Genomic DNA, 24,658 nt, shown 5'->3' with positions numbered 1-24,658 from the left:
AGAAAAAAAGGGGAAAATGAGGAGGAAATACTGACCTTCTGGATGAGAATAAAAGGGGAAAATCATAAAAAAGGGTTGGGAAAAGTCTTTTGATAAATCTGAAATTCCAGTCTCCTCACTCGCGCATTCTCTCCTCCTCCCTCTTTTCTCTGCTCCCCTCTTTTAATTTCCCCTCTCATTTCCCTGCCCCGACCAATGGTGTTGCCATCCGTATCATGGATAATGAGATGGGCTATCTGCCTCTCCCTGGGGACAAGGCCACGGAAAGCCAGTCGCTGCAGCTCCATCTCCCCGCCTGCCTCCGCCAGAAAGAGGCGCATTATGTGTGCTACGGCCCCTGTGGCTCAAAACGGGGAGAAAGGAGACAAGGAAGAAAAAAAAAAAAAAAAAGAGGAGGAAAATACAAATATGGAAATGGTGCCTTGCACTCCAGACAGACAAAAAATTCTGCTTGACTGATGACGGATGCTCTGGGAGGGGGGTGGCTGCTGTAATTAAGTAGTCCATAGCCCCTGACGCGCAACTGGGGGATACACGCTGGACATCCTTATGTGCTGCACACAAGCCTCCAGAGAGGAGAAGTACAGAGAGAGAAGGGAATGCAAACAGAGGGGGAGGAAAAATGAGAGTCAGAGTGGGAGATAGAAGAGAAGAGCACAGCGAGGACCACCTGGTGAACAGGTGTGGGTCGTATATGCCTTTCCCCCCGCTTCCAACATACTGACCATGAACATTCTTGGCTTCAAATGACCCAAGTGCCCAGCGCAAATCGGCTCTTTGGAGCAACACACATTTCTCACCGTTTCTTAATCAAGCGTTACACCGCCTTTGAATGGCCTTGACAGATTTACACTCGACTACATCTGCGTTTATTTGAGTGCTTATTAACGAAAATTGTATAACGATAATATATCATTACTGTAGGCTAAAGCAAAACACTAACAGGTCAAGAATATGTAGGCTATTGTATTTATTTTAATAGCTGAATTACGTCATAATAGTAAAAAAAATAAAAAAATAAACAATTCCAAGGCTGTTTTAGGTGTGGGCTTGGGAGCTTTAAAACCACCTATGAGAAGCCGTAGTCTTTCACAAAAAGGAAACATTGCACTGCTAATGTAATTTAGGTCTTTTTTTAATGTCTGGAAAATCTGAACTCTACTTAAAAAAAAAATTTAGGTACAAAGCTGCAATAAAAATACTGAATATGCTTTTTGTTTGTATCCTCAATCATTTTGGGCCATAATGATACTTTATGTTCTGGGGCTCATATGGAAAGGTCATCAATACTTTGTTCTTTAGTGCACTACCCTTTCACCTTTGAACATAAAAGACGAGGTGTTTTTCTAGTCAAATAAAGAAACCTCTTTTTCTTTTTTTCCCCAACATTTACAACCAAATATACAAGAGCGAAACGGTCCGGTTTCTGCCAAAAGCATTAGAATCCGCATCTGTAGAACAGATTTCCCTCTCTCTGGGTAAAGGTGGGGGCGCGAGGAGATGAGAGAGCCAGAGCGAACCCCCTCACCCCCTCTGTGTCAAATGGACACCCTTCTCTCTCCATCAAAATTCAGCCCCCATCACCTGTTCTAATATTTCTTAAAATGTGAGCCAATAAAACTCAAACGAGTAGAAATCCATTTGTGTTAATATTTTTTTCACCTCAGCAAGTATTTAAACGTTTAATAAAAACTATACGAACTACAGCTTACATTAGATTATATGTCTCTCTGTTACTACATCACTAATTTCAAAGCTTCAAAAGGAAAAACACAACTGTTGTGCTGGTTTAGGATTAAACCCAAAAGATAGGGACCATTTTAATTCTACATATTCTGCATAGCCCTGTGCTGTTCTAGAAAAGAAAGTGTAAGTGTTAGTGCCTAAAAAAAAAATCAGGTAAACTCTAATTAGATATTTCAGAATGAAAGCAAACAATCATGTCAATAATCAGGCAGTGACCCAACTACACATGCACGTGAAGAAACAAATCTACTGCGAGACTTACTAAGATCATAGCTAAGCTATGCCTTTCTCTTCTTCTAATCTCCAATCTATTTGTCTTTCGATGTGATCCCAAATGCTCTCTGTTGCCATGGAGCCTTTTTATTTGCTTAGAGAATTAGCCAAACCCCCTGACCCCCCCACCCCTTTCTAAACTGCTGAGGATTTCAAAACATTCCCATGGACTGTGTCTTTAATGCCAGGCCTCCAAATACCACATGCGATTCTTTCAGCCCTTTATTTGCCTCATGCTGACTTCACCCATTGGAGGATTTGCCCTTTGTTGTTTAGTTACTTGCTCTGTATTTCTAACACTGTCTGAATACATTAATAACACGAAGCAGCTCAAAGTCTCATTTCTGTTATAAAAAATAAAAAATAAAAAGGAAAACCAGATCATTTGTTATTCTCGGAAGGCCTTTTGAGCATTTGGTTCTGACCTAAATCTTTTTCAGGAGGTTCTCGGTGTGAAAGTGACAGTAGTTGTACCTTCCTCTTAAAAAGCCCTTTTTGGATGACCATATGCGTAATTGGGTCAAAGAAATTAATTGTTCGCATTATTGGTATCATCACAAGGCTGCCAATTTCTTATGTAGTCTAGCCATTGTCAGCTGCTAAATTCACTTTTCTAAATATACAGCCCAGTACGGCTTACGAGCACACAAGTCAAAAGTGACTAATGCTGGTCAATAGATCCTCATTAAGTTAATACAGTTTATCCAGAGGAGTCCACTAATGTGTCTGGGATGTGATGCTGGTCTATGATTTCAGGATGTTAGTATTATTGTTTCAGGCAATCACACAAGTCCAGTAAGTCAACACCCAAATGCACTTAAGAACAGGATGAGGCTGCAGTGGCCTCTGTTCAACCCCCACCGCTGTGGATCAGTTATCTGCCTTAGGCCTGGCACAAAGCAGTAAATTATGACCCGCAAATCAAAAAAAGAAGGTACATTAAGACGTGATTTGTACATGTCTAATAACTGGTATAAAGCAGGAAGATCTAAAAAATAATCATGACATTTTCTCTTTCTTATGAATGCATGTGGGCAAACACATGGTCACACGTTCAAAATTCGTCAGCTGTTCACATGACGCTGTTATACGCTGGCTGATGGGGCAGCTTTTTACAGAGGTGGAAATTCAGTGAAGTGCTATAGTATTGGCCAACTGTTAAACATATTGATATTTCTGGCATAAATTCAATTAGGTTTGATTTCTGAAATGCATCATGTAAACAGGCTGACTGGCATATTCCTGTCTTTACAGGAAAGAGAGCAGAGGAAACTGGGAAAAGGGTGAGCATGGAAGGCCAAATCAAATTTACAGCTGGACTAATGACATTTGACATCATAAAAAAACAAGGTGCTAGAAAACAACTGTGCACCTTTTGTGTTCTTTTGACCATGACCACTGAATTAACTGTCCGCCCTCAAGTGCAGTGACAAAATACGTATAATGCAATACAAGTTAAATAAAACAAAGTAAATATTAACCTATGTGACACAGAGAACATACAGAACTAGGACAGTGTGTCATGACACAGTTCAACACAAAGTAAACATAACTGACCTTGTAGACCTTCAGCGCCGCTTCGTGCCTCTGGTTGGTTGCATGCAGTCTCAGCTTCTCCACACTGTTGCTGTAGTAGTCACAGGCATTGCACTTCAGGTGCACGGGGTTGCCGATGGCAATGCACTTGAGACGCCACTGGTTGGCTTTGCCACCTTCCTTGATGTGGGCCACCAGCTGATACTTCTGCATGTGCTTGTCGGTCTTGCAGTGTAGCTGGAAATTGGCCTTGAGCTGCGTGTTGTAGTTGCACAGCTTGCACTGGTAGACGTCTCCCATCACGGCTCTCCACTCGTCTTCCGGAAGCGATCTCTCTGCCGCCACGTGCCCGCTGAGGGCCTCCAGGCTGTCAGAGCTGAATTTGTTGCACACCGCACACTGGAAGAGTTTCAGCAGCGGGTCGTTGATGCAAGGTGACAGCTCCCCAGCAGAGAGGACGGACAGGTCATCACCCATTAGCTGACCACTCACAAGACGCAACTCCGCAGGCAGCTCATTATTTACTGCGGGGAGAGGGAGAGAGAGAGAAAGAGAGAGAGAGAGAAAGAGAGAGAAGGAGAGAGGGAGAGAGGGAGAGAGAGAGAGAGAGAGAGAGAAGGAGAGAGGGAGAGAGAGGGAGAAGGGAAGAGGTGGGGCACAGTCACAGGGAGGAGAAAAAGAGAAAAGGGTTTTTTTTATTAAATGAAATTTAAAAAAGAGCTGAGAGACTGGTGTAGGGCACCCATACAAAGGGATTTGATAAAATAAAGCCCCAGTAAGGAGTATGGCTTTTATAAAGCCTTAACTATAAAAAGCTATAATAGGATTGAATCAGGATCAATTACAATCATCCCTTTCAAGTTCTAAACTCCCTCATCAGATAGCTTTAATTACTCCTACCAGGCATTCCTGAGTTTGTACTCAGGCACGTTTCTCTCTCTCTCTCTCTCTTTAAAGACATGAAACTGATCAATATAAAATGAGCAAGCTTCAATGGTAGTCCTAAAAATTTAAATAATAAAAAACAGATCAGCTTACATCTAATTGTAATTTAGTCTTTGATCTCTGCACTTTTAGAAGCAAACTGGATCATTTTCCTTACCCTCAACCCCCTGGAAAAAAAAGCTTTGAATTTAATAATTACACAAGATCAAGACAAGGTACAAATATAGCATTTTGTCAGACAGAGAGTTTCTGAGTTGCTAGATAAAAGTACTATGTGGAAACAATATTTCTTGACAGGCTAGTGTATGTGTCAGTCTATACTAAGTATGGAGGTAAAGATCCATGAGATGAATACACAGGCTTACAGAAACAGATTCAGAAATGCTGTGTTTGGTCTTCATCGACAAAGTGAAAGAACAAAAACTGCTACTGCTAGTGATCAATGTGTTCCCTACAATCCGTGTTAGGTTTTTCTGGGTGGAGCAAAGGACTAAGTTTAAAAAAAAATGAAGAAGCAGATTCTCACATGGCAGCTCAAATCACAGAACAGACTGAGAGCAGGATACAATAATGACAGGAGTAATAAGACCAGAGTCAGTGAAGGAAAGAGAGAACAAAAGAAAGTGAGTGACAAGCATATCCAAGGGAAAACTACTTACCGTGACCAGGAGCCAGAGCTGCGGCAGTGTTAGGGTCAAGCTGGAAGGGGTTGATCATCATCTGTGGGTCTGAAGGGTTATCCAGTTTCATCCCGGTGAGGCCGATGTTCTGGGCCAGGTAGTACTGGTAGAGCTCCGCCTCAGCTGGCGCCAAGCCTAGATGCAGGTTGTGCTGGATCTGCTTCATGTTCTGCTGAAGAAGCATCATGTTGTGCATGTGTTTCTCACTTGTCATATGAATGCGCAAGTTGCGAGCCACGTTGGTCTCATAGTCGCAGACCTCACATCGCCACGTGGGCTTCTGTTTGGGCTTGGAGGGCGAGGGTGTGCCACATCCGCTCAAGCCGGCGTTTGACACAGGAGCAGGGTGGTTGTAGATGGCTTCCGTTCCTCCGTTCTGCAGCGTCTGCACATTGTTGAGGTGCTTGTCTGACTGCATGTGTATGCTAAGGTTGCCTTTGGTGGTTGTGGAGTAGTTGCACACCTCGCAGCGGAAAGGTTTGTAGCCACAGGTATAGCTCTCGCCCCGGGCTAGTCGAGGATGAGGCTGGCCCGTGCGGCAATAGGCACAAGAGCCTCCAGACTCTGGGTGTTTCTCCTTCATGTGAGCATCCAGGGTCTGCTGGTATTTGTAGTGCCAATTGCATTTGGGGCATTTCAGCGTCTTGCAGGAGTTCCGTGAGTGCATCATAGTCATGTGACCACCAAGTGAACGGGACGAACCTAAGACAGTGTCGCACTTGGGGCATTCAATTCCACTTCCAGGAGAGCCCTCTCCTGGGCCAGGGGTGCCAGGGGTGCTGGGCGTGGCAGCATGCTGGTGCAGTGGGCCTGGGCTCTCGTCGTCTCGTCGCATCAGGTCAAGAGGAAGAGATGGTGGACTGCCATCCCTGCCGCTGTTGGAGTCGCAGCCTCCACTCGTAGAGTCATTGCTGTAGTCCAAGCTGGCAGCAGCTTGCTTTGTCTTCTCTAGGTCATTGGCAAAAGTCACAGAGGAAGTAGTACCCCTTTCACTAAATTTTAGCACACTGGACGAAAAAGGAGAAATGCTTTGGTTTAAGAGAGGGAAATCTTTGCTACTGGTACTATCTCCAAGTTCACAAACACCATCATCGTCGAGCTCGTTCGAATACATGTCTTCGTCGTCCTCAGCATCAGCCACATCTCTGGGCTCGCATTTGATGGGGAGCTCACCATTCGCATGCAAAGTGCTAACGTCCTTCTGCCGTTCACAGTTGCTCTCCTGATCCCTGCACCCAGCCCCTGGTGACGAGCGCTGGAGAAACGCGGAGCAGACGGGGGACTTGAGCGCCGAGGTGGCCGCAACCCCGAGGTTCAGTTCAGCCTTTGGCATCTGGGCACTCCTGGGCGACTGGTCTGCAGAAGATGCCAAACTGGCACTTCCTTTCAGGAAGGCGAAACCAGCCTGCAGGGAATCACCGTTATCCATGTGAATGGTGTTCCACAGGCTGTGAATGCCTGGATCAGGGCCCATGAAGTTTGCAGTAGAAAAATGTGGTAACACAGAATTGTTTTTTTTTGGTTCCAGAAAGCTTATAAGAGGTTCTTTGTCTTTACCAATGCCCTGTATGATGGCAGAGACATATTTATTACTAAGGAGCTTCTGCTCCTGCTCATTGAGGGTCATCCGATGATCATGCACAGCATGGGTTACAAATGACCTACTATAACCAAAAGACAACTTGCACAAGAAACACATCAGAATAGGTTTCCTTTTCCCATCACTAATGCAACCATCAAATTTAGACAAGTCCACATTGTTTGGAACATCTTTGGACACACAGGAGTTTTTGGCTGCACCATCAATGGTAAGATAGTCTTTATCACTCTTGTGTCGGAGATCGTAGACACGGAAACTGTGCAACACAGGACCATCTCCTGCTAATGCTGAGGTATTTGGGAAAGCCTGATCGGCCATAAATGGTTTCCCGAGGGATGAAGCGATGTGAAAGGTATTGATCACTTGTGGATAAAAGGACATGGGGGCTGTGGCCGACTGCTCAGTCTTGTCCCCAGCAGCAGTTTGGGAGTTTGAAAACCGTGCTGGGGAGAAGAGGCTTTTGACCCCTGACTGGGCATCCTGGCCACCTTCTTTGGAGTCCTCAAGAATAAAAGCTGAGCCATCTGGCTGGTAAACTATCTCTCCTGTCAGGTTCTCTACATCGCTGTCCTCAAGGTCACTGACCTCGCTCTCGTTCTCGTCCTTCAGAAGGGGAAGGCGAGCGTTCGGGCAGTGGTGCTCCATGTATTTTTGTAAACTAGAGAAGGAAGTGGCACATTCGTTGCAGGGGATCTCTTTAGTGGCCACGCCTATCGCATTCTCCACGTTCAATCCTGATGCAGTCTCTCGACGGCTCTCCTCCTTCCTCAGGTTGTCATCCGCAGGGCTGTTTTCCTTGTCAGGCTCCATCCCAGGGACTTTCTCTGGCACCTCATTATCAAGATGTGTCGTCTCACGTAGCTTTGATATCTGCTGCCCATTTTCCTGCCTTGAGAGAGAAGGGGAGTCACAAGTTTCCATGGTAATCGCTACATGGGGATCTCATTTCATCCAGCCTGTCAGGGACCTGTATAAATAAAAAAACAAAAGAGAGCAAAGGCATATTAGAATGTGTATAATGATGGCGTACTTGATCTTCAGCAAGTGCTGTCCTTGATAATACAGAGAACATTCCTGCTCTGCAATTACTCGTGAATTAGCTCAAAAATTAGCAGCAGATATCTATCTAGAAAAAAAGCTGTATAATTTAAAAAATGCACAGACACACACTTAGCAGATTTTAGCAAAAGTTATCAAGAGATTTCAATAGTTATAAAAAAAGGTTTAAGTATGAGACTTTTTCAATAACCAGTGCAGCACTCGCCTTAAAATCAATCCACTCCCACACAAAAGTTTCTGTGAGCCCCTTTATCACTGCAACATAATTACAATAAGCAAAGAAAAGGGGGATGAACCACCACATTCAAATCATGACCACTTTGGCAGAGAGAGGCGGTATCTCTTTGGTTCCTATGTTATTCAGTAAATCAGCTTACTCCAAATCTTCCCTCAGAGAGATCCCCCAGCAGGTATCTAACAAGCCCTGAGTAAGCAGCCATCCAAATTCTAACCCATGCTTTTGCCTCTCTGACAATCACCCCAAACTCAAATTAATATTTACCACACCCAGTCCAGTCACCCCGGGAGGGCCGTCTCGCAATTTCTTTTCACTTTTTTGTTTTTCATTTTTCATCCTTGGCAGCTCACAAAAACCCAAGCACACCATTTGAAATACCATTGTGATGTTATCTATCCTGGATGGCTGCCCATCTCCCAACTGTCACTGCCTCAATCAGGGTCTCTCCTGGCTTTCACAAATCATACGTGCACCTTGCTGATGAAAACCCTTCAATCATCTTTTTTTTCTTTTTTTCTTGGACCACAGACAATTTATTCTCAAGGCTCGCAATGCAGATTCAAAGACTTGGACTCGGCACATAAGTTTGGACGCTGAATGGAGTTGGATCTAAAGAGTATGTGCCTACCATGCCCAGGCTCTGCGAATGAGGCCTGGAGAGCGAAGAGAAACCCAGCTGCTCCAAATTTCCAGGGTGATATCAGTGTGTGCAGAAGAGGTAGAGATTTGTGGTGAAAGCCAACAATGACGGGCTTGCAACTGCTGTGCTTTCAATTAAAATGAAATACACTCAAGACAGTCTAAGAATTTTAAAACGGCAGCACTGTCTCCTGTGCCAGGCTTTATTTTCTAATCATTCTCAAGAATATAGGAAATCTGATAATAGCTTAATGAACACGAGGCAATTTGGAAAAGCACTTTTTTTTTTCAAATGGGAATGAGGTTGAAAGATGATGCAAAATAAAACAACAATTACAGCCATGCACTCTCCACCTAGCTGTGTGAAAATATTTTCTTTCTTTTTTTCTTTTTTTTTTTAGATACCGATTTTGATACAAAGCAATTTGGGGATTAATTTATAATATGCCTTGGCTAAATATGTTGAGGATATAATATGAATATTGCACCCAGAATTGAAATATTTTTACTATTTAAATCAAGTATAATCTCACCAGCTACCACAAGGAAACACAGAAATAAAAAATAATTCAGATAAGCGATCACATTAATGAAATGAACATTAAATTGTATAATAAATAAGATGGTGAGGGTGATCTGCACAATGCACTGCTGTGAAAATAAAGACCTGAGATTGCTCTCAAATGCCCTGAGAGCAAAACTGTGCAGCAATTAGTGCAAAATTAGCACCTATTAAAATTAGCTTCACACAAGAAAAGAAAAAGGTGTGTCTATGTATGTGTGCAGTGGGGGTCATTTATGTAAGCCGAGAGGAATACGTCTCCAAAAACACACGTTTGGCAGGGAAGAGAGGGCTAGATTACAGTGTTCTCCTGTGATAATTTCTGCATCTCCCGGTGTAAGATCACAGAGCCAGCAGCTGTGCCTCCAGGGCCTGTGGGCGCTGGGTGAGTGTGTGAGCCGCACACAACATTCCAGCGACGTTAACAAAACCCACTGCACATCATAAAACAAGCAACCTTCACAAAACACACACTCTCCCTCATGTGTCTACCTTGTCAGAGGCTGCCTGTGATTTGTTTCTGTTGAATTCAGACTTTAAAAGGTATCAAAAACAATATGGAAGCTGTAATTACACACCTGGTTTCCTCATTCTCTTTTTTCTTTCTTTCAGCTGGCAGAAAAACAGAATTTATGCAGAGATTTTGTGTGCAACTATGTGTGTTTGTTGCTTTCCTTCCAAATCCGTAGCACACAACATCGCTTAATGCGGGTCCGGACATAAAACGCGCAGTTTGAGATGAATTATGCATATCTTGACACTTGAAGTGCTGAGAGAGATGCATCCTCTGGATTTGCCTGTGTCTCTACATTTTTGGCTATGCATGTGAATCATTACATGGCTATGAATTATAAAGCAAGGCACAAAAGAGCTAAACAGCTCAGAGCTGCGCTTGTTTTGATACAAAGCAAGTATCCGGGGATGCTGAGAGCACCTCTAGCTTTCATATTGATATTTTGCATCAGAAGACGTTTCATTGACAATCCGCCTGGTAACTTAAGTGTGCCCATCAATTTGTTCTCACAATAAATAAATAAATAAATAAATCACTGTTTGCTACAGCAAGTTACTGAATATTATCCAGACGTTCTCAAGTGCTCAATATGCCTGACAAGAACGACTTTAAAAGAATCACATGCAGGCATCTTTCTTCAAACCAGCTACAGAAAAGAAAATCTCAATAGTTAGCACGCTCTCTTTTCCATCCAAAAGACAGAAAGTAGTCTTAAGTACGTACTTTGCTATTAAAAGGGGCTCTATGTTCTTTTTGACTGCTTTTCCCCGTTGTTAACACCTTTTTCTATACACTGTTCTACAATTCCTCCAACGTGTTGTAACTTAACTGTGAAACTATTTTTCTCTCGTCTTGCTTTCCCTCCCTTCTATTCGGTCTAAAAAGCAAAGGCTACAAAAAGAAAAAAGAAAAAAAAACAAATACTAAGCTCTTTTTCTTGGAACCAAAAGAGCGCTCTCTCAAAACAATAAGGACAGATCTCGTTGCATGGAAATGGCTCCTGTTCCCATTAGAAGAAAAAGATGGCAAACAGTGTTTCTACCTCTGTTTTTTTAATTAAGACTGTCTCAGCTTCTTTCTCGGTGCTCTGTGGAGAGGCTGCCTGTGAAGTGATTAAAAAGAATGTGATCTGATCAAGAGACAGGAATAATGGAGTAGGAATGCTAGGTTTACCCGAGTGCTAAGACTCCCCTGATCCAACCCACCCGCCTCCCAAAGAAAAAGGATTTCACTCACCCTTTCTTCCCTAAATAGTTTTTCAGGTCGTCCTTTTTCTCTTCTTTTTTTGGAGTCGTAGACAAACGTTAAACGTTAGCGTGCACATGTGTGTCGTGCGTTACTCAAGTGGAACTGCAGTACGAGTGTGAAAGAAAAAAACTGGAAAAATAGGTAAAACGCCTTCGAATTATATCCGATTTAAGAAAGGTCACCCCAGCCTCTGCTGGGGTTTTTCTCAACACTAAATCCTCTATCAAAATGTCATAGTGAGTTAGGGAAAGACAAAGGAGAGTCACAGCATGCAAACTGCACATATATCTAATCCTAACAAAGCCATGAATGGGCCTTCACAAGTCTAATTATACTTGTTTATTTGTTGCCATGCAGAAAGAACTGATGAAAAATCCATCAAAGTGGTATTATCCAAACATCAAGAGCTTCTCTAGCCTCCAAGGACACCGGGAGGCTTAATTCTTTCTTGTTTAAGTCCAAAAAAAGAGAGAGAAAGAATTGCAAAGGGGAGAGGAGTGAGGGGGGAAAAAACGGTTTTGCATGACCCTTTTTTCACAAAGGCTTTTCCCGACCCTGTCGATGCCCAGAGGTGTAACAGTAGAAGCAGGATATCTCCCCTGTGCCATAACCACATTTAAGGGCCTCATTTTCAATACACAACATATCATTACTGTCGGGTGTGGCAAATCCACATCAGCAAAAAGATGTCTATTTAGCTGTTGTACAAATTACCTTTCTGTTGCTGGCGTTTCACAAAAGAGTCAAACAATTTGAGGAACAAAACAAGTTTTAAGTATGAGAAGTATGAAAAAAATTATTATATTAAACCATCATCACATGACTTGAGTTTTACATTCAAGATTACTTCAAAAAGACCCTTTAAACGAGGGGAAACAAAAAGGACTGCCCGGGTTTATACGACTCCCTCGCCCATTCGAAAACTTTTAACAGGAGAGGCCGGTATCAAAGGGAAACATAATCTACATAGCTAATGTCTTTTCTCAATTCAAAGCAGAGAAGGCTGCAATTTCTCCTCGCTGGCAATCTGGAAACACTCTGGAGTTAATTACGCTTGATTCGAAATGAACCGCACAAACAAAGGCCAGTCTATGTCCAGACTATTATACTGCATTAACCGGCTTTAAGCTTCCTGCGGATCATTCCGAGGCTCTTCCATTACCCTCCCCTACCGTCCCAACACGGAGAGAAAATGCCTGCACACCCCGGATTAATGAAAAGGAGCGTAAAAAGAATGTGTGACGACCTCTCCCGACACAGTGCAAACTTTCAGTCCAAGTCACAGAAAAAAGGGGAGAAGGTAATTAAGTTTGAAAGAAAAGGTCCTCACGACAAACAATGAGGCTGTGTCTCTGGAGGAGCGCAGGGGGGTGAAAAAAATCATTAACATTCTTTTTCAACTGAGAAAAAGAGAAGGAGGGGAAAGGGGAACGTATGCTGGCAGGTTCCCCACTAGTCTTCCTCTTTAGCCTTTTTTTCACCCCACATCTGGTTTCACATCTTCTCTGGTGCCCGTGTCCACGTGACGGCAGATCATCCCTTTAACCCCACCTCTTTCTCTCTTGCTTCAGCTTTGCAAAGTTAACTTTGACAGTTAACTTAGAGAGCATCGCAGAGACAACCACGCACGTTTGCCCACCTGAGACCCATCAGGCGTATTTGCCGTGTGTTTTGCTAAGAGAAATAAGCCACATGCAAATCAGTGCGTTTCCCCTGGTGAGTCTTATAGCTTAATTAGTAAAGCAAAAATGCTGTTTTCTCTTTATAGTACACACATGACACACAAACAAATACAAACATGCACAGGCACTGACAGAGAATATGACTAAACACACACCGACTCACTAGAAAAGAACATTTCTCAAAGGAGGCACTGACTAAAATTAGAGTTGTTTTCTCTGATTCACAGGCTTGATGCGAATTCATCTCGTGATCTTTCTGCTGTCCGCGCAAGCACGAGTGATGAATATGTTTGCTTTCTGCTTTTTTTCCCCTCTTTGCAGGAGGGAGAAAAAGGTTCAGAGCTTTATCCCTTTGTGTGCGTGTTGTGTGCGAGTGTTTTTCCCCCCAATCTCGACAAGAAAAGCAGAGAATCTAATTGTAGCTTTGTCAGTCCATGTTTAGTAATCACCCTCTTTGTCTAGTTTTTGCAGAGCAGGATTAGAGTTAAAATGATGACTGACTAATCCCTTGATTTCCCTGTGCTAAATAAATATTAATCTACTGGTCAAACATGTTCTTGTGGAGTACAATACATACAATATGAAAGCGCTTACCAGTTACATAAATCGTAGTTTTACGCACATCTGTTTGAAAGCACTGCCCCCTTCCAATACATAAAAATAAATAAAGCAGAAATCGAAGTCGACGGAATGAGTGATGCTCACGTAATCGTGCTTAAAACAAACCAAATACATGCTATGGCCTACAAACACTTATATTGCAAAGACAAACACGCACAAAGTTAAAAACAGGCCACATATTTCACCTCCAAAAAAGAAAAACACATAGGAGGGGGCAAATTCACAGTTTAACAAGCCATTTAAATATATACCATGTTAAGCCTGTTGGACAGGTGTTATATTCCTACGGTCGCCTCTGTTAACTAACTTTAACCTGGAGAATGTTTTGACACGCTATCGCGTGGGCCGGGAGCAGTAAGCAGACGCCATTTGGAACAAGAGCCCGTTTTTCATTCACAGATTCTGACCTTTCTGTGCTGTCATTTTCCCCGAGAAACAATAAAAGTTTAAAGTTCAAGCTGCTCAGTAAAGACGGAGCATCCAGCCTGCCGGTCCTGTAATTATCTAGTATTATAAACATAATCACAGGCCAGGTATCCCTGCATGCATTCCAGAGCCGCTAGCTATGTGCTAACCCGAGCTTGTTCTTCATGCAGGAATTTCACAAAACATGTCAAACAATCTATTAAAGCATGAATTACTGCTAACTAAGTTCTCCCATACAGGCCTTAATGCCTTTATATGGCAGCACGAGAGATTGTGCTCCAGATCTCTCTAATTTCTGGAGCCAGAGAATTACTAATTAACTTAAGGTTCGGGCCTATATTTAATTAGAGAGCTCTCCAAATGAACTTTAGACCAAAGGCATTTGCTTTTTAAACAAACTCTGTTCTGACAGCTGTTGCGAGTTTACCTTTGAATGCCCACAAAAAAAAAAAACATTTATTTTCAGAGCCATCATGGGGTCATTATTTCTTTAAGAAGGAACCGCTTGAAAAGTGTACACTTTAATTGGATTTCAATCCAAACAAACAACCGTCAGATGTAATTAGAATGAGTTGAAATTAGGGCCACAATATTCCATTATCAAATAAACGGAATGTCACGCAAACTACCGATTCAATTTTCAAAGTTAATTTCGACAAATCTTTCAGTCACGTCGCTCCGTCTGCTTCCTACAATCACCAGACAAAATGACGCACATAGTAAAATGATTAATCCTTCTTTTGACTCATTAAAAAAAAAAAAAAAAAAAAATGTAATGGCATGATATAAGAGAGCAGAAAATTGTTTCGTTCTCAGATGAAAAGGGCAAGAGACCGAAAAAATATCCGTGAGCAGTGCTAATGAAGAGAAACATTAAAAGAGTCTGTGGTTATTGCCACTTATGCCATTTGAAAGCCTATATGGGCCGCTTTGGCCCAGCTGTAACATTATCAGCGCGCTGCAGTGGGGAAGGCCACATTGTGTTATGCTTTTCAGATCGCTAAGGCCTCAACAAGACACTGGGGGTATTTTAAGGTCAACGACAACCTAGAAGAGAAAACAAGCTCTGGATCAGCATAACCGCCAACTAATTAAAGCAAAGAAAACACATTATACCTACAGCTCAGAATGGTAATAGTCAGGGGGAAGAATGATTTGTTTTGCTATCAAATGCCATGCAGTAATAAGCATAAAGCTGCGGTGAGGGAGTGTTTTGAAATGCAAAGCCAAGATGCGAGCACATGAAATGGCACATATACATTTGTTTCGCAGGCATTAAATGGAAAATAATCTGTGCTTTCTCAAATATTCTTCTAGCCCCATCCATCGTCAGATTTAACAGCCCTCCGGTTCGCCATTCGTATGCATCGCTTGATCTTCGCAAAGGCCTCTGATTTGATTTTATATGAAACACCCCAAAGGACCTCAATTTTCCTTAATGTTTTTTTCATACACTTTCCATAGGTCTTTTTTATTACACTTTCTTTGATTGCCCATAACTTATATGGTTATGGGCACGCCGGTCACCCTATTGTCTCCATATAAAGCTAAAAGAAATCTTCCAAAAATGAGGACAAGGTGAGGCAGAAAATCGTTGTTTCTTCAAAAGCCCAAAATACAGACGACACCATTATCTTTTTTTCCTCTCGGCTCAATGTGATACTTTGTTCTTTTCATTTCATGACCACGATTCTCTAACGTGAGCTCCACGAACCGCACATTCAATCTCGTTCTAAAAAGACGGTGACCACGCTGGGACTTAGAGCGCCCACACAAAACCAGCCTTCAGTCCGTGCCACTCATCTGGACTGATGGAAAGTCGAACCCCCTTTAAAGCAAATAATTAAAGATGATTCCAGCGCACATGCCAGACCAGAGCGAGACAGGATATGAGAAGTCTAGCATTAACCAAATTCTTCTCCGGGGACTTCTCCTGCTCAGCCCCTGGACAAATGCAAACAGTGGGCCAATGTCATGTCTGGAAAACTGCTCCTTTTCTTCATACACATTAGGGATGTCAATATACATAAATTCCCATATCAATCATTGTTTAAAATAACGATCAATTAATCGATTAATCATTAACCTCTTAAATCCAAAGCGAGGGGTGCTACCATGTTATCACGATACTTAACCACTTGCTTAACCAACATAAAAAAGCTTGGCTTTACAGTGAATATAGGAAATATGACCATCACTTAGCAAGTGCTTTTAAATCTCCTGACATATTAGAAGTGTTCCTTTTCATAGCGTGAAAAAAGAACTGCTTTACATGAAAATGTGATTTGTAAAATCGCTGCACATAACAGATAGACTTGTGTCATATTTCGTTGAAAAGGTCTCAACCAGCAAGCATATTTGTTTCAGTTAGAGACCAAACTATACCAAGTATTTGTATGAAAAAAAACCATAGTAGATCACATATCTTTATTTAGAGCAGGTGGTCTCGAGCGAGCCCAAAAACAACATAACAAAAAACATAAGACGATGCGTAGATCACGAAGTGACACGATACGCTGCTTGGCTGAAGCTAACAGGACTTCCGGGATCAGAGCGCATCGCGATCATGATGCAGTGTTTTTCATCATCATTTGAGAGTTCAACCAACGGAAACTGGATCTTGAGTGGGGTGGGGTGGGTAAAGTGGGTAGGGACGATGTGTAGAGACCGATCGGACACTGTTTTAGATTGACGGGTCTTGAGAGCATAGCTGAAACAGTGCTGGAAGATCAATTCTCAACCAGGATCTTATTACTTGTTGCTTATTCTATATACTTTTATCGTGCCGTTTATACAAGTAGATCTTATGTTCAGTAAAATAACTTTGGACCCTTGGTTAATTATGTTTTGAAATAAACGGCTAGCCTACATAATCCATCGCATGGCTTGAAGACATAAATATATTTAGAATATAACTACGGCGCGCTCGCTTAGTTTTTCCTAGTGTGTCTGCGGCATATGTTTTGCACATGAACCATGCGCCTCAAAACTACGCACTCTAATGACGACCATGCTTAATGGACCATCAATACGTTTTAATGATTAAATCATCATTGACAATTAATCGATCGTCAACTAATACACAACACATATACACAAAGGTGGAACAGCCGTGTTAATATCCTCATCATAGGGCCAGATGAACCAAGCAGCGTGAATATTCATGAGGGCAGGCTCTCATTTATCTGTTTACATAAGGCACTACCGGTCATACATATTCAATTATGGTCTCATCCCTCTCTTGACGACTAATAATGGGCTTGTTATCCAGCTGAGATCGGCAATGAGGGTGCATACGATTTTTGAGTGTACATCTGTCTAAATGAAGCTCACATAAAGTTTTATCTACAGCACATATGGAGGGAGAAACAGCAACAAGACGAGACTGTTACGCTCAACCTTTGCCTGTATAACTGTACTTGGACATGAAATAAAGTGCTTCACAATAGCTGTGGCTATATGGCAATCCCTCTGCATGATACTTTGTCAATGAAGAGGTTACCTTTAATGCACACTCGGTTGCTGTTAGCGATGCTGTGATCTACAGAGACATAAATATTCTCATGAGATTATCTTATTGCACGGTATGAAAAAAGATTTCCAGCATAAAATCTCAACTGCTTTGAAGCGTGAGACAGACGTAATGTCAAATGCTAATATGTGTACGAAATATTACAATAAATTAAAATATTTTTAAATCCTCTAACCTATCCTAAAAGAGAAGGTTAGCTGATTTTTACACATCACATGGTGAAAAAATATCATACTGAGGGGACCTTTTGACCTTTAGCTACTAACAGCCTCAGCGACAATGACTATATGTACTCGAAAACTTGTGATGTCAAAATGCTAAAATATGGTGTTTTCTGTTCATTTCCATACATGACTGCTTTTTCCAAAGACATGCCTAAATGTTTCTTTAGTTGGATTTCTTCCCCCCCCCCTTTTAATATCCTGTAGAGAAGGCGTCACAAAAAACCAAGGAAGGCCTGAGAATATGAAGGGGAAAAATCCCCTTCTCCGATGAGACGCAAGCTGACAGTAAAAGTAATGTAATCCTGACTGGCAAAGGACCAAGAGCAACAAAAACATTTAGATAACTGCGCTCAAAAATGAAAGTTCTCAATGAGGACAAAAATTACATTTCCTCACGATAACACGTCCTTCTCATAACAACCCTTACGATTGTTTGAAATGTCCATGTCCTCATCAGTCAGTGTTCTCACACATCGGGGGGAATGGAGTGCAAGTCGCGGAAGAGGAAGAGACGTTTTTAACATCCAAGCTGTGGAGTAAGGAGAGCACATCTCGAAGGGCCGGTGGGGGCGGAAAGGGGGACACAATCCACAGCATACAAGTTTCACTTGGCAACCGGGCCCACATCAACATCTGGTTGAGCTTGTCAGTACACGCCTGATTCAACCAGACACTAAAGCATGACTTGTCTAACTGAGAGCTTTGTTTGAAATGCACAGACGTGAACCGTCATCTATGGTGTATCCTTTTCTTTAGCGCCAGAGTTAAAAAGACTGACATAGCCACCTTTCACAATCGACTCAAGGCTACTTGCTTTTCACCCCTGGAACGGTTGGAATAAGAGACAGAAGAGAATAGAAGAATAATAGTTTTGTTCGTGATAACCTGTGAGCACTTATCCTGGCTACAATTCCTTTCCCTTAATCATTTGCATATGAAAAGACAGCTCTAGTCTATAAAAGGTCAGTGAAAGATGATCAAGGCTTCACAGAACACAACAAAACACAGGGAAAATGTCTCTGGCAACAGCTCGCGTTCATTTAATAGATCGCGATGTCAGTGACGCTGAAATCACGGAAGTGGTGCTCACGTCACGCCGGCACCTTCCCCCAAATACAAAAACCAGCGCTAGAATCAGGCCGTCCTCCAAAACGCTTCATCTATAATATATGAATGCTGTGTTAATCGTTTTATTTTTAACACACGCACATGCACACGCTTGGAATGTTTTTCTCTGAATATCAAAAGGATTCCAAACATATTCCTTGGGTTCTCATTCCTGTTTATATTGAAGAGTGTAAAAGAACGAAAAGAAATAAAAATTAAGTACACACATATCTATCGTGCAATCAAAACCTTTTCTGTTTAAATTGAGGACACTGGAGGAAGAAAGAAATCCCATCTCTGCAGAATCAACTCGCTAGCTCTGCTGTTGTGCCTGAACGCTACTGAATAAAGCATACGGGCTGCTATTTACCAGTTGAGAGAGAGACCATTATCATACATATTACTTCACATGATGACAAAATCTGCAGGCATCTTGGGAGGCTTCAGGAATATGAAGCCTGCGCCTGTTGTCTCAAGTCCTCGACAAACATCTTTGGGGACAAGCGGGGCCTGGAAAGAAAGGACGAGAAGGCACCGTTTCCATCTTGCTTTCATCTAAGTCACTCAGTCAACCATTCAGTGCCCTATTCAAAGCCGCTGTGCATTATGCAAAAAAATGCTAATCCTTTTCCGATGCTTTTTACACTTGTACAAACCCTGCATTCCCTTTCCTGAAAAGCAATTATATCAGTTTACATTTCTGTCAAAAAACAGGATTACTTCAGGAGAACTAGCACTGCACAAGGCTTCCCCCAACTATAGCTGAAGGAAACTAGAGATTATCTGAGACAGTATTTTTTTTCCGCTCCTTCATTCTCCTCAAAAAAGTGGAGAGGCCTTAAGAATGTGATTTAATTAGCCAAAGGGAAAAGAATAGATCTTTAGTTGCTGTGGAAACTCTTTCTGACCTGACCTTCTCTTCGCAAAAAGCCCCGAACAGAACGAGCCTCAGTCTTGGTCTATTAATCAGAAACAAATTATGAAAGAATGTTGTCGGCCTGAATAATGCTGGCCATTCTGTGGTGAGATCAGCAACAGCCTTCGCTCTCGCTTTCATTGTCTTTCTGTGTGTTTGACAGCCCGACATGACGAATGAGATCAGGAAGACCCCGGATTTGCATATGCAAATACCCACATGAGAGAAACGTGTCTAAACAAGTGTTATCGTGAGGCAGATTAAGTAAGCCGGCGTGCTTTTTGCTGTTTTTTTGGGGGGCCACCGCCATAGTCAGGGCCATTAGTCAGCACAATTAACCCATCTCCATGGCTACTAATGAAATTTCGCCATGGTACGACTTAAATTAGATAGCTGGTTATGCGTTGCCACCGTCCGACTCCAAATCCATTATTTGCCCCAGGAACAATGAGCCGTTTGTGCTCAGATGATCTCCACCAGCTGAACAAACCTCAGAGTTAACAATTTGCATATGTTAATAAAATTAAGTCCTAATTACATGAAACTTGTACATATTCAAATGCACTTTCCCTAGGCGCTATGGAGCTTGAACCCCATCCAAGTGTTTAACCCTTCAGAAAGCCTCTAAGCAGGGGAGGCTCTTTCTGCCTCAGAAATGCCTCGGGGCTGACACTAAAAGGCCCCCCTTAATACATTAAGCCAGCTCCTGACTTCTCAGCTTTCCACCCACTGCTCTGCGGACCGGGGCAAGTACTGCATCCTCCGAACCAAATTCAATTGGGCCCACAACAAAAGCCCTATAGTTCCTCTTAAAACAATGTGAAATGTTTTCTCAATGCTATCTATGAGGAGTGCACATACAAACACACACACACACACACACACACTGGAGTTTATTAAATGGTTAATGTGCTTGGGAAACCACAACAACCACTAACAAATGAGAATCTAATAAACAGAGCTAAAATAAATCGTTCTGGTTATAAAATGTAAGTCTCGAGTAGAGACACTTTTAAGATGTATTCAAAAAATGACAGCGAAAAAAAAAAAAAAGGACAGTATCTTATCACAACCACATTCAGCTTTTGAAATCATAACAGACAGGGAATCTTAAAGGAAACCATACAGTCGCAGCCAGATTAAAAAGGTCTTTGTCCTCCACCATGTACATTTTTTCCTTCTGTGCCGGCGAAATTAAATTGGTCTGTTCAAAGGTTTAAAATGAGACCAAATGGAAAAAAAAAAATTCTATCACGTATGAAATTCATGCCGCTCCGTGAAGCGTAGCCCAGATGGTGCGAGATGAATAAAAAACAAACACCTAATGATAGACAGCAGAAAGCTCAGAGGACTATTATAATGTCAGGGTTAAAAAAAAAAAGTAAAAAAAAATCCTGCTTCTGACCAACAATGAATTTCCACAACTGCAATGAAATAAGCCGTTCTCCATGATGCTTTAAATGGTTCATATCACCACATCTGAAAATAGAAACTGTATTTCCCTGTCTATTTCTCGAACAAGGCCTTTACTGAATTTTTTTATATATATTGCGGCATTTTGGGGAGAAACTGATACTAGTGATGATGGTTGGTCGTGGGATTTTTACAGATGGATGCTGTCAAATTTGTGCATATATTGTATGTGTGTGTGTGTGTGTGTGTGTGTGTGTGTGTGTGTCTGAATGCATGTGTATGCAAACATCAGCAAGTGTGTGTTTAAACGGGGCTTCTCTTTTACAACTATCAATTCTGGGATAACCACGTATTAGCATTCAACCGAACACGCAGTCATCTCTCAGCCTTTTAGCCAAATTGGGTGTCTTAATGTCACAAAGCAGTGGCAGTCAAGCCCTGCGCGTTGCCATAGGAGTTTCGGTACTGAACAGCAGAACGCTGTGATAGGCTTGTAGCAAGCCACTCCGCAGAGGCGGATTTTAAATCATCCAGCCTCTTCTATTAGACTTGAGACTTATTGAGGTAGAAACCATAAAAAATGAAGAAGGGAAATTTAATCCCTGAAATATTGATTTGCACATTAATATCATATAGGCAGTGGGCAATTTGGCTTCATGGAAATGACACATTGTCGACCCTAGGAGAAGCCTCAGCCAATCTTACTGCAGAACATGTCTCAAGAGTTATTAAAGGCTCCTCGCGTTGGCTTCACGATTTTCCGAGCTGCTTCGAATCAATCTGTACACTGTATGAAATTATGTGGACACAAAAACGCAAAACACATCTGAAAATGAATCAAAGCACGCTTATTAGATCCAGATGCCTTGCGTATCTGCAGGTCTCAGAGAAAGCGTTTTTGAAATAAATGTTTCACATCTAACTGTTGTTGTCACACAGCAACAGAACTGCTGGATGAAAAAAGCATTTTATTCATTAATATAAATACAAATAATTCAAGCTAAAAATTAAAACGTTTAATACAAAAAAAAGAAAGCACTACCTCTACATGCAAGACATATAAATATGCATATAATAATAATAATAATGTTGTTGTTGTTGTTATTACTGAATTATTACTAAATTATTTTTTTTAAACGATATATAGGCTAGCCTATATATATAAAAAAAAAAACAATCCAATAAAAAAGATGCACAGATGTCCGGTTCAAATCCAATTTGCAAACAAATCCAGGTATCCATAAATGATTGTATTAATGCAACAAAAAAAAGCGTACAAATCCCCAATGTCTAATGTAGAAAAATCAAACGCAGCTCAATTAATACACAAACAAGCTGCCAACAGTAAAGAGTAAACCCAAAACAACGTGAAAATCCTACAAATACGGTGATCCGGGCAGTGAAAATCTGGTGTTTTAGAGAGCAGAGAGCGCAGACACACAGCGATACACACCGCGGCTCTGTGCTCTGCCTCCCCACTGCCTGTGTTTTTTCTGTGCTCTCAATGGAAGCGATCGATGCCCTTGTCACTGTCGCGTTCCAATCGGAGCCAAGACTCTGTCTCACACTCACCATCAACCCAAAAGCAAAGCGCTCACACACATGCCACGGTCTTCAATGCCAATGTTAACGTTTTTCCACAAAAAAACGAAAACTCTGAACTTTAAGAATCTACCGACCTTACTATAAACTCGGGGACAATTATCTCAGGAAAAACGTAAAGGGAATGAAGGGAGAAGAAAAGGAAACTTACGGGCAAGACAGAAGACAGAAGTAGTTTAAACACGGAATGGGCTTTTCTGATGAAAATAGGAATGCTTTCGGTCCTTTTTATTCCGGTTTTTTTTTTTTTTTTACGTCTGCCACAGACACGAAGGAGTCCGGGATATTGCAGAAGAGACCCTCGGCTGCTGTTAGAGTTCAATCCCTCCTATCGTTTACCATCAACCGGAGGGACTGTTTTATACGTTGCAGGTAACAGAAATGTACGAGGAAGCATCTTTTAGTTATCAGAGGTGAACTGTGCCGCTTTTGAGTTTATCTCAAGATGCATGACTGAAAACACCGGTCCGGAGCGCCTTGCGACGTCGTGTCAAAACGTAGCCTTCGCGTTTCTTACTACTACAGGATATGTTTGCCCGTAACGACACGTTGCCTTTTCGAACATATGTTATTAAAAAGGTACGACTTATGTTGCTTGAGATATACGATAGATAATTTCGTCAAATGTAAGGAAGCCCTGCTGTTTAGCGTTTGCTGTGACGAGGCGAGTCCAACTCCTGAGGCGAACACAACAGCCGCGAGCGTCCAAATCTGTCCACTTTTACTCTGTATCAGCGAAGAACGCTATCAAATAGAGCTAAACATAACATTTGTAAAGGTTTGCTTGCAAAAGAAACGAAAAGGAGTCGGAAAAGGTGTATGGTAGATACGGTAGGGCAACATCTCCTGACAGTTCGGCAAAACGACTGTTTTATAAACTGAGAGAAAAATATTTAGGCTGACATTTGTCGAAATTATATCACATAAAGCCGTAATCCGACAGCGGAATAGCGCATATTCGGCAAGACTAGTCGCGAAAGAAAATCAATACTCGACCTAAATTTAACACCAACTACTCAATAAAAGTTGAAGAAAAAAAAAAAAAACTTACTTTCTTCCCCCGCGGTTCCCTCCGCTTCTTCTCTTGATATTTGCTTTTTCTGAAAAAAATCACATCCAATGGTACCGCAAGTAGGTAACAAAAAAGGATAAAAAAGAAAAAAATGTAACAGTAATCCTCCAACTTTATTGGAAAAAACGTAAATACTACAGTAAGAGTCGATCCTTTGGGTCCGGTTGTGTAAAAGATGTGTCGACGACTGCCTAGCAGTTTCGGTTGTGGAGGGGTAAGGGAAAGGAGGTAAGGAAATGAAAATCCGATATGTCTTTATTCTGCTAATTATTATCGTTTTAGCCCTGTTTAAAAAAATGGCTGATTAAGTTGAGTGCGCATGTCTTTGTGTGTCTATTCTCGATATGCACTCTGGGAATGAGAGAGAGAGGGGGAGTGAGCGCGCGAGGGAGGGAGAGAGAGAGCGCGCGAGGCAGAAAGAGAGAGACGTAATTAGTGAGGTGATCAACAGTCTCCACATTGCAAATGACGCGCTGTTTCAACTTGGAGAGCCGAAGGGCTGTACGAGCCAGATTCCTAAAATGATCTAATAGGGGGGAAATCTGTTTTCGGTGGGCAAGACGTCCTGTAACGGCCTGGAATATTTGGTGGGACAATAGGACATGTTTCTTTTTTTTCTTTTTTTTTAGTCATACCTGTGATCAAAGCCGTATATTTTAAAAAATAGATAAAAAAAATAAAATAAATTTAGAAATATTAAAGACACGGCACTCTTAAAATGTTAGTCTGCTGTTATTAAAAAAATATGGCAATTTCAGATTTTGTTTTTAATGCAGTCGGCCTAAATATCATGTGTAGCAGCAATGCTTCCTCAATATTATTATTTTTTTCGAGAGAGATAGAAATAATTAATCTCCACTTACACTTCGATGCATTAACATTTACAGATTTTAATCGGCAGACATGCATTTGGACACTATTGTTGCAATAACATCTGTCTTCAGTGTATGGAATAGTTTAAAGTGTAAATCCAAATATTTCAAAAATGTAATGTTAAAAAATGTCTTAAGAACAATACAACTG

At 41.7% G+C, this 24,658-nt stretch overlaps 1 protein-coding gene across 1 annotated transcript in view; it reads right to left on the bottom strand.

Annotated features, from left to right (window-relative positions):
• zfhx4 (zinc finger homeobox 4) overlaps positions 1–23,988 on the bottom strand; it is a 71,443-nt gene extending 47,455 nt beyond the window's left edge. The window contains exons 1-3 of the mRNA XM_084399341.1: positions 23,615–23,988; positions 5,160–7,747; positions 3,577–4,079 (exon numbers count right to left, since the gene is read on the bottom strand). Coding sequence (XP_084255467.1) covers positions 3,577–4,079; positions 5,160–7,701 — 3,045 coding nt within the window. The 5' untranslated portion in view covers positions 7,702–7,747; positions 23,615–23,988. The remainder of the gene's footprint in view (positions 1–3,576; positions 4,080–5,159; positions 7,748–23,614) is intronic.
• Between the last annotated feature and the right edge of the window lie 670 nt (positions 23,989–24,658).

The sequence above is a fragment of the Rutilus rutilus genome, assembly GCF_951802725.1.
Source record: "Rutilus rutilus genome assembly, chromosome: 24".
Lineage (NCBI taxonomy): Eukaryota > Metazoa > Chordata > Actinopteri > Cypriniformes > Leuciscidae > Rutilus > Rutilus rutilus.
Note: the sequence above shows the minus strand (reverse complement) of the source record. Positions and strands in the feature narration are given on the sequence as shown.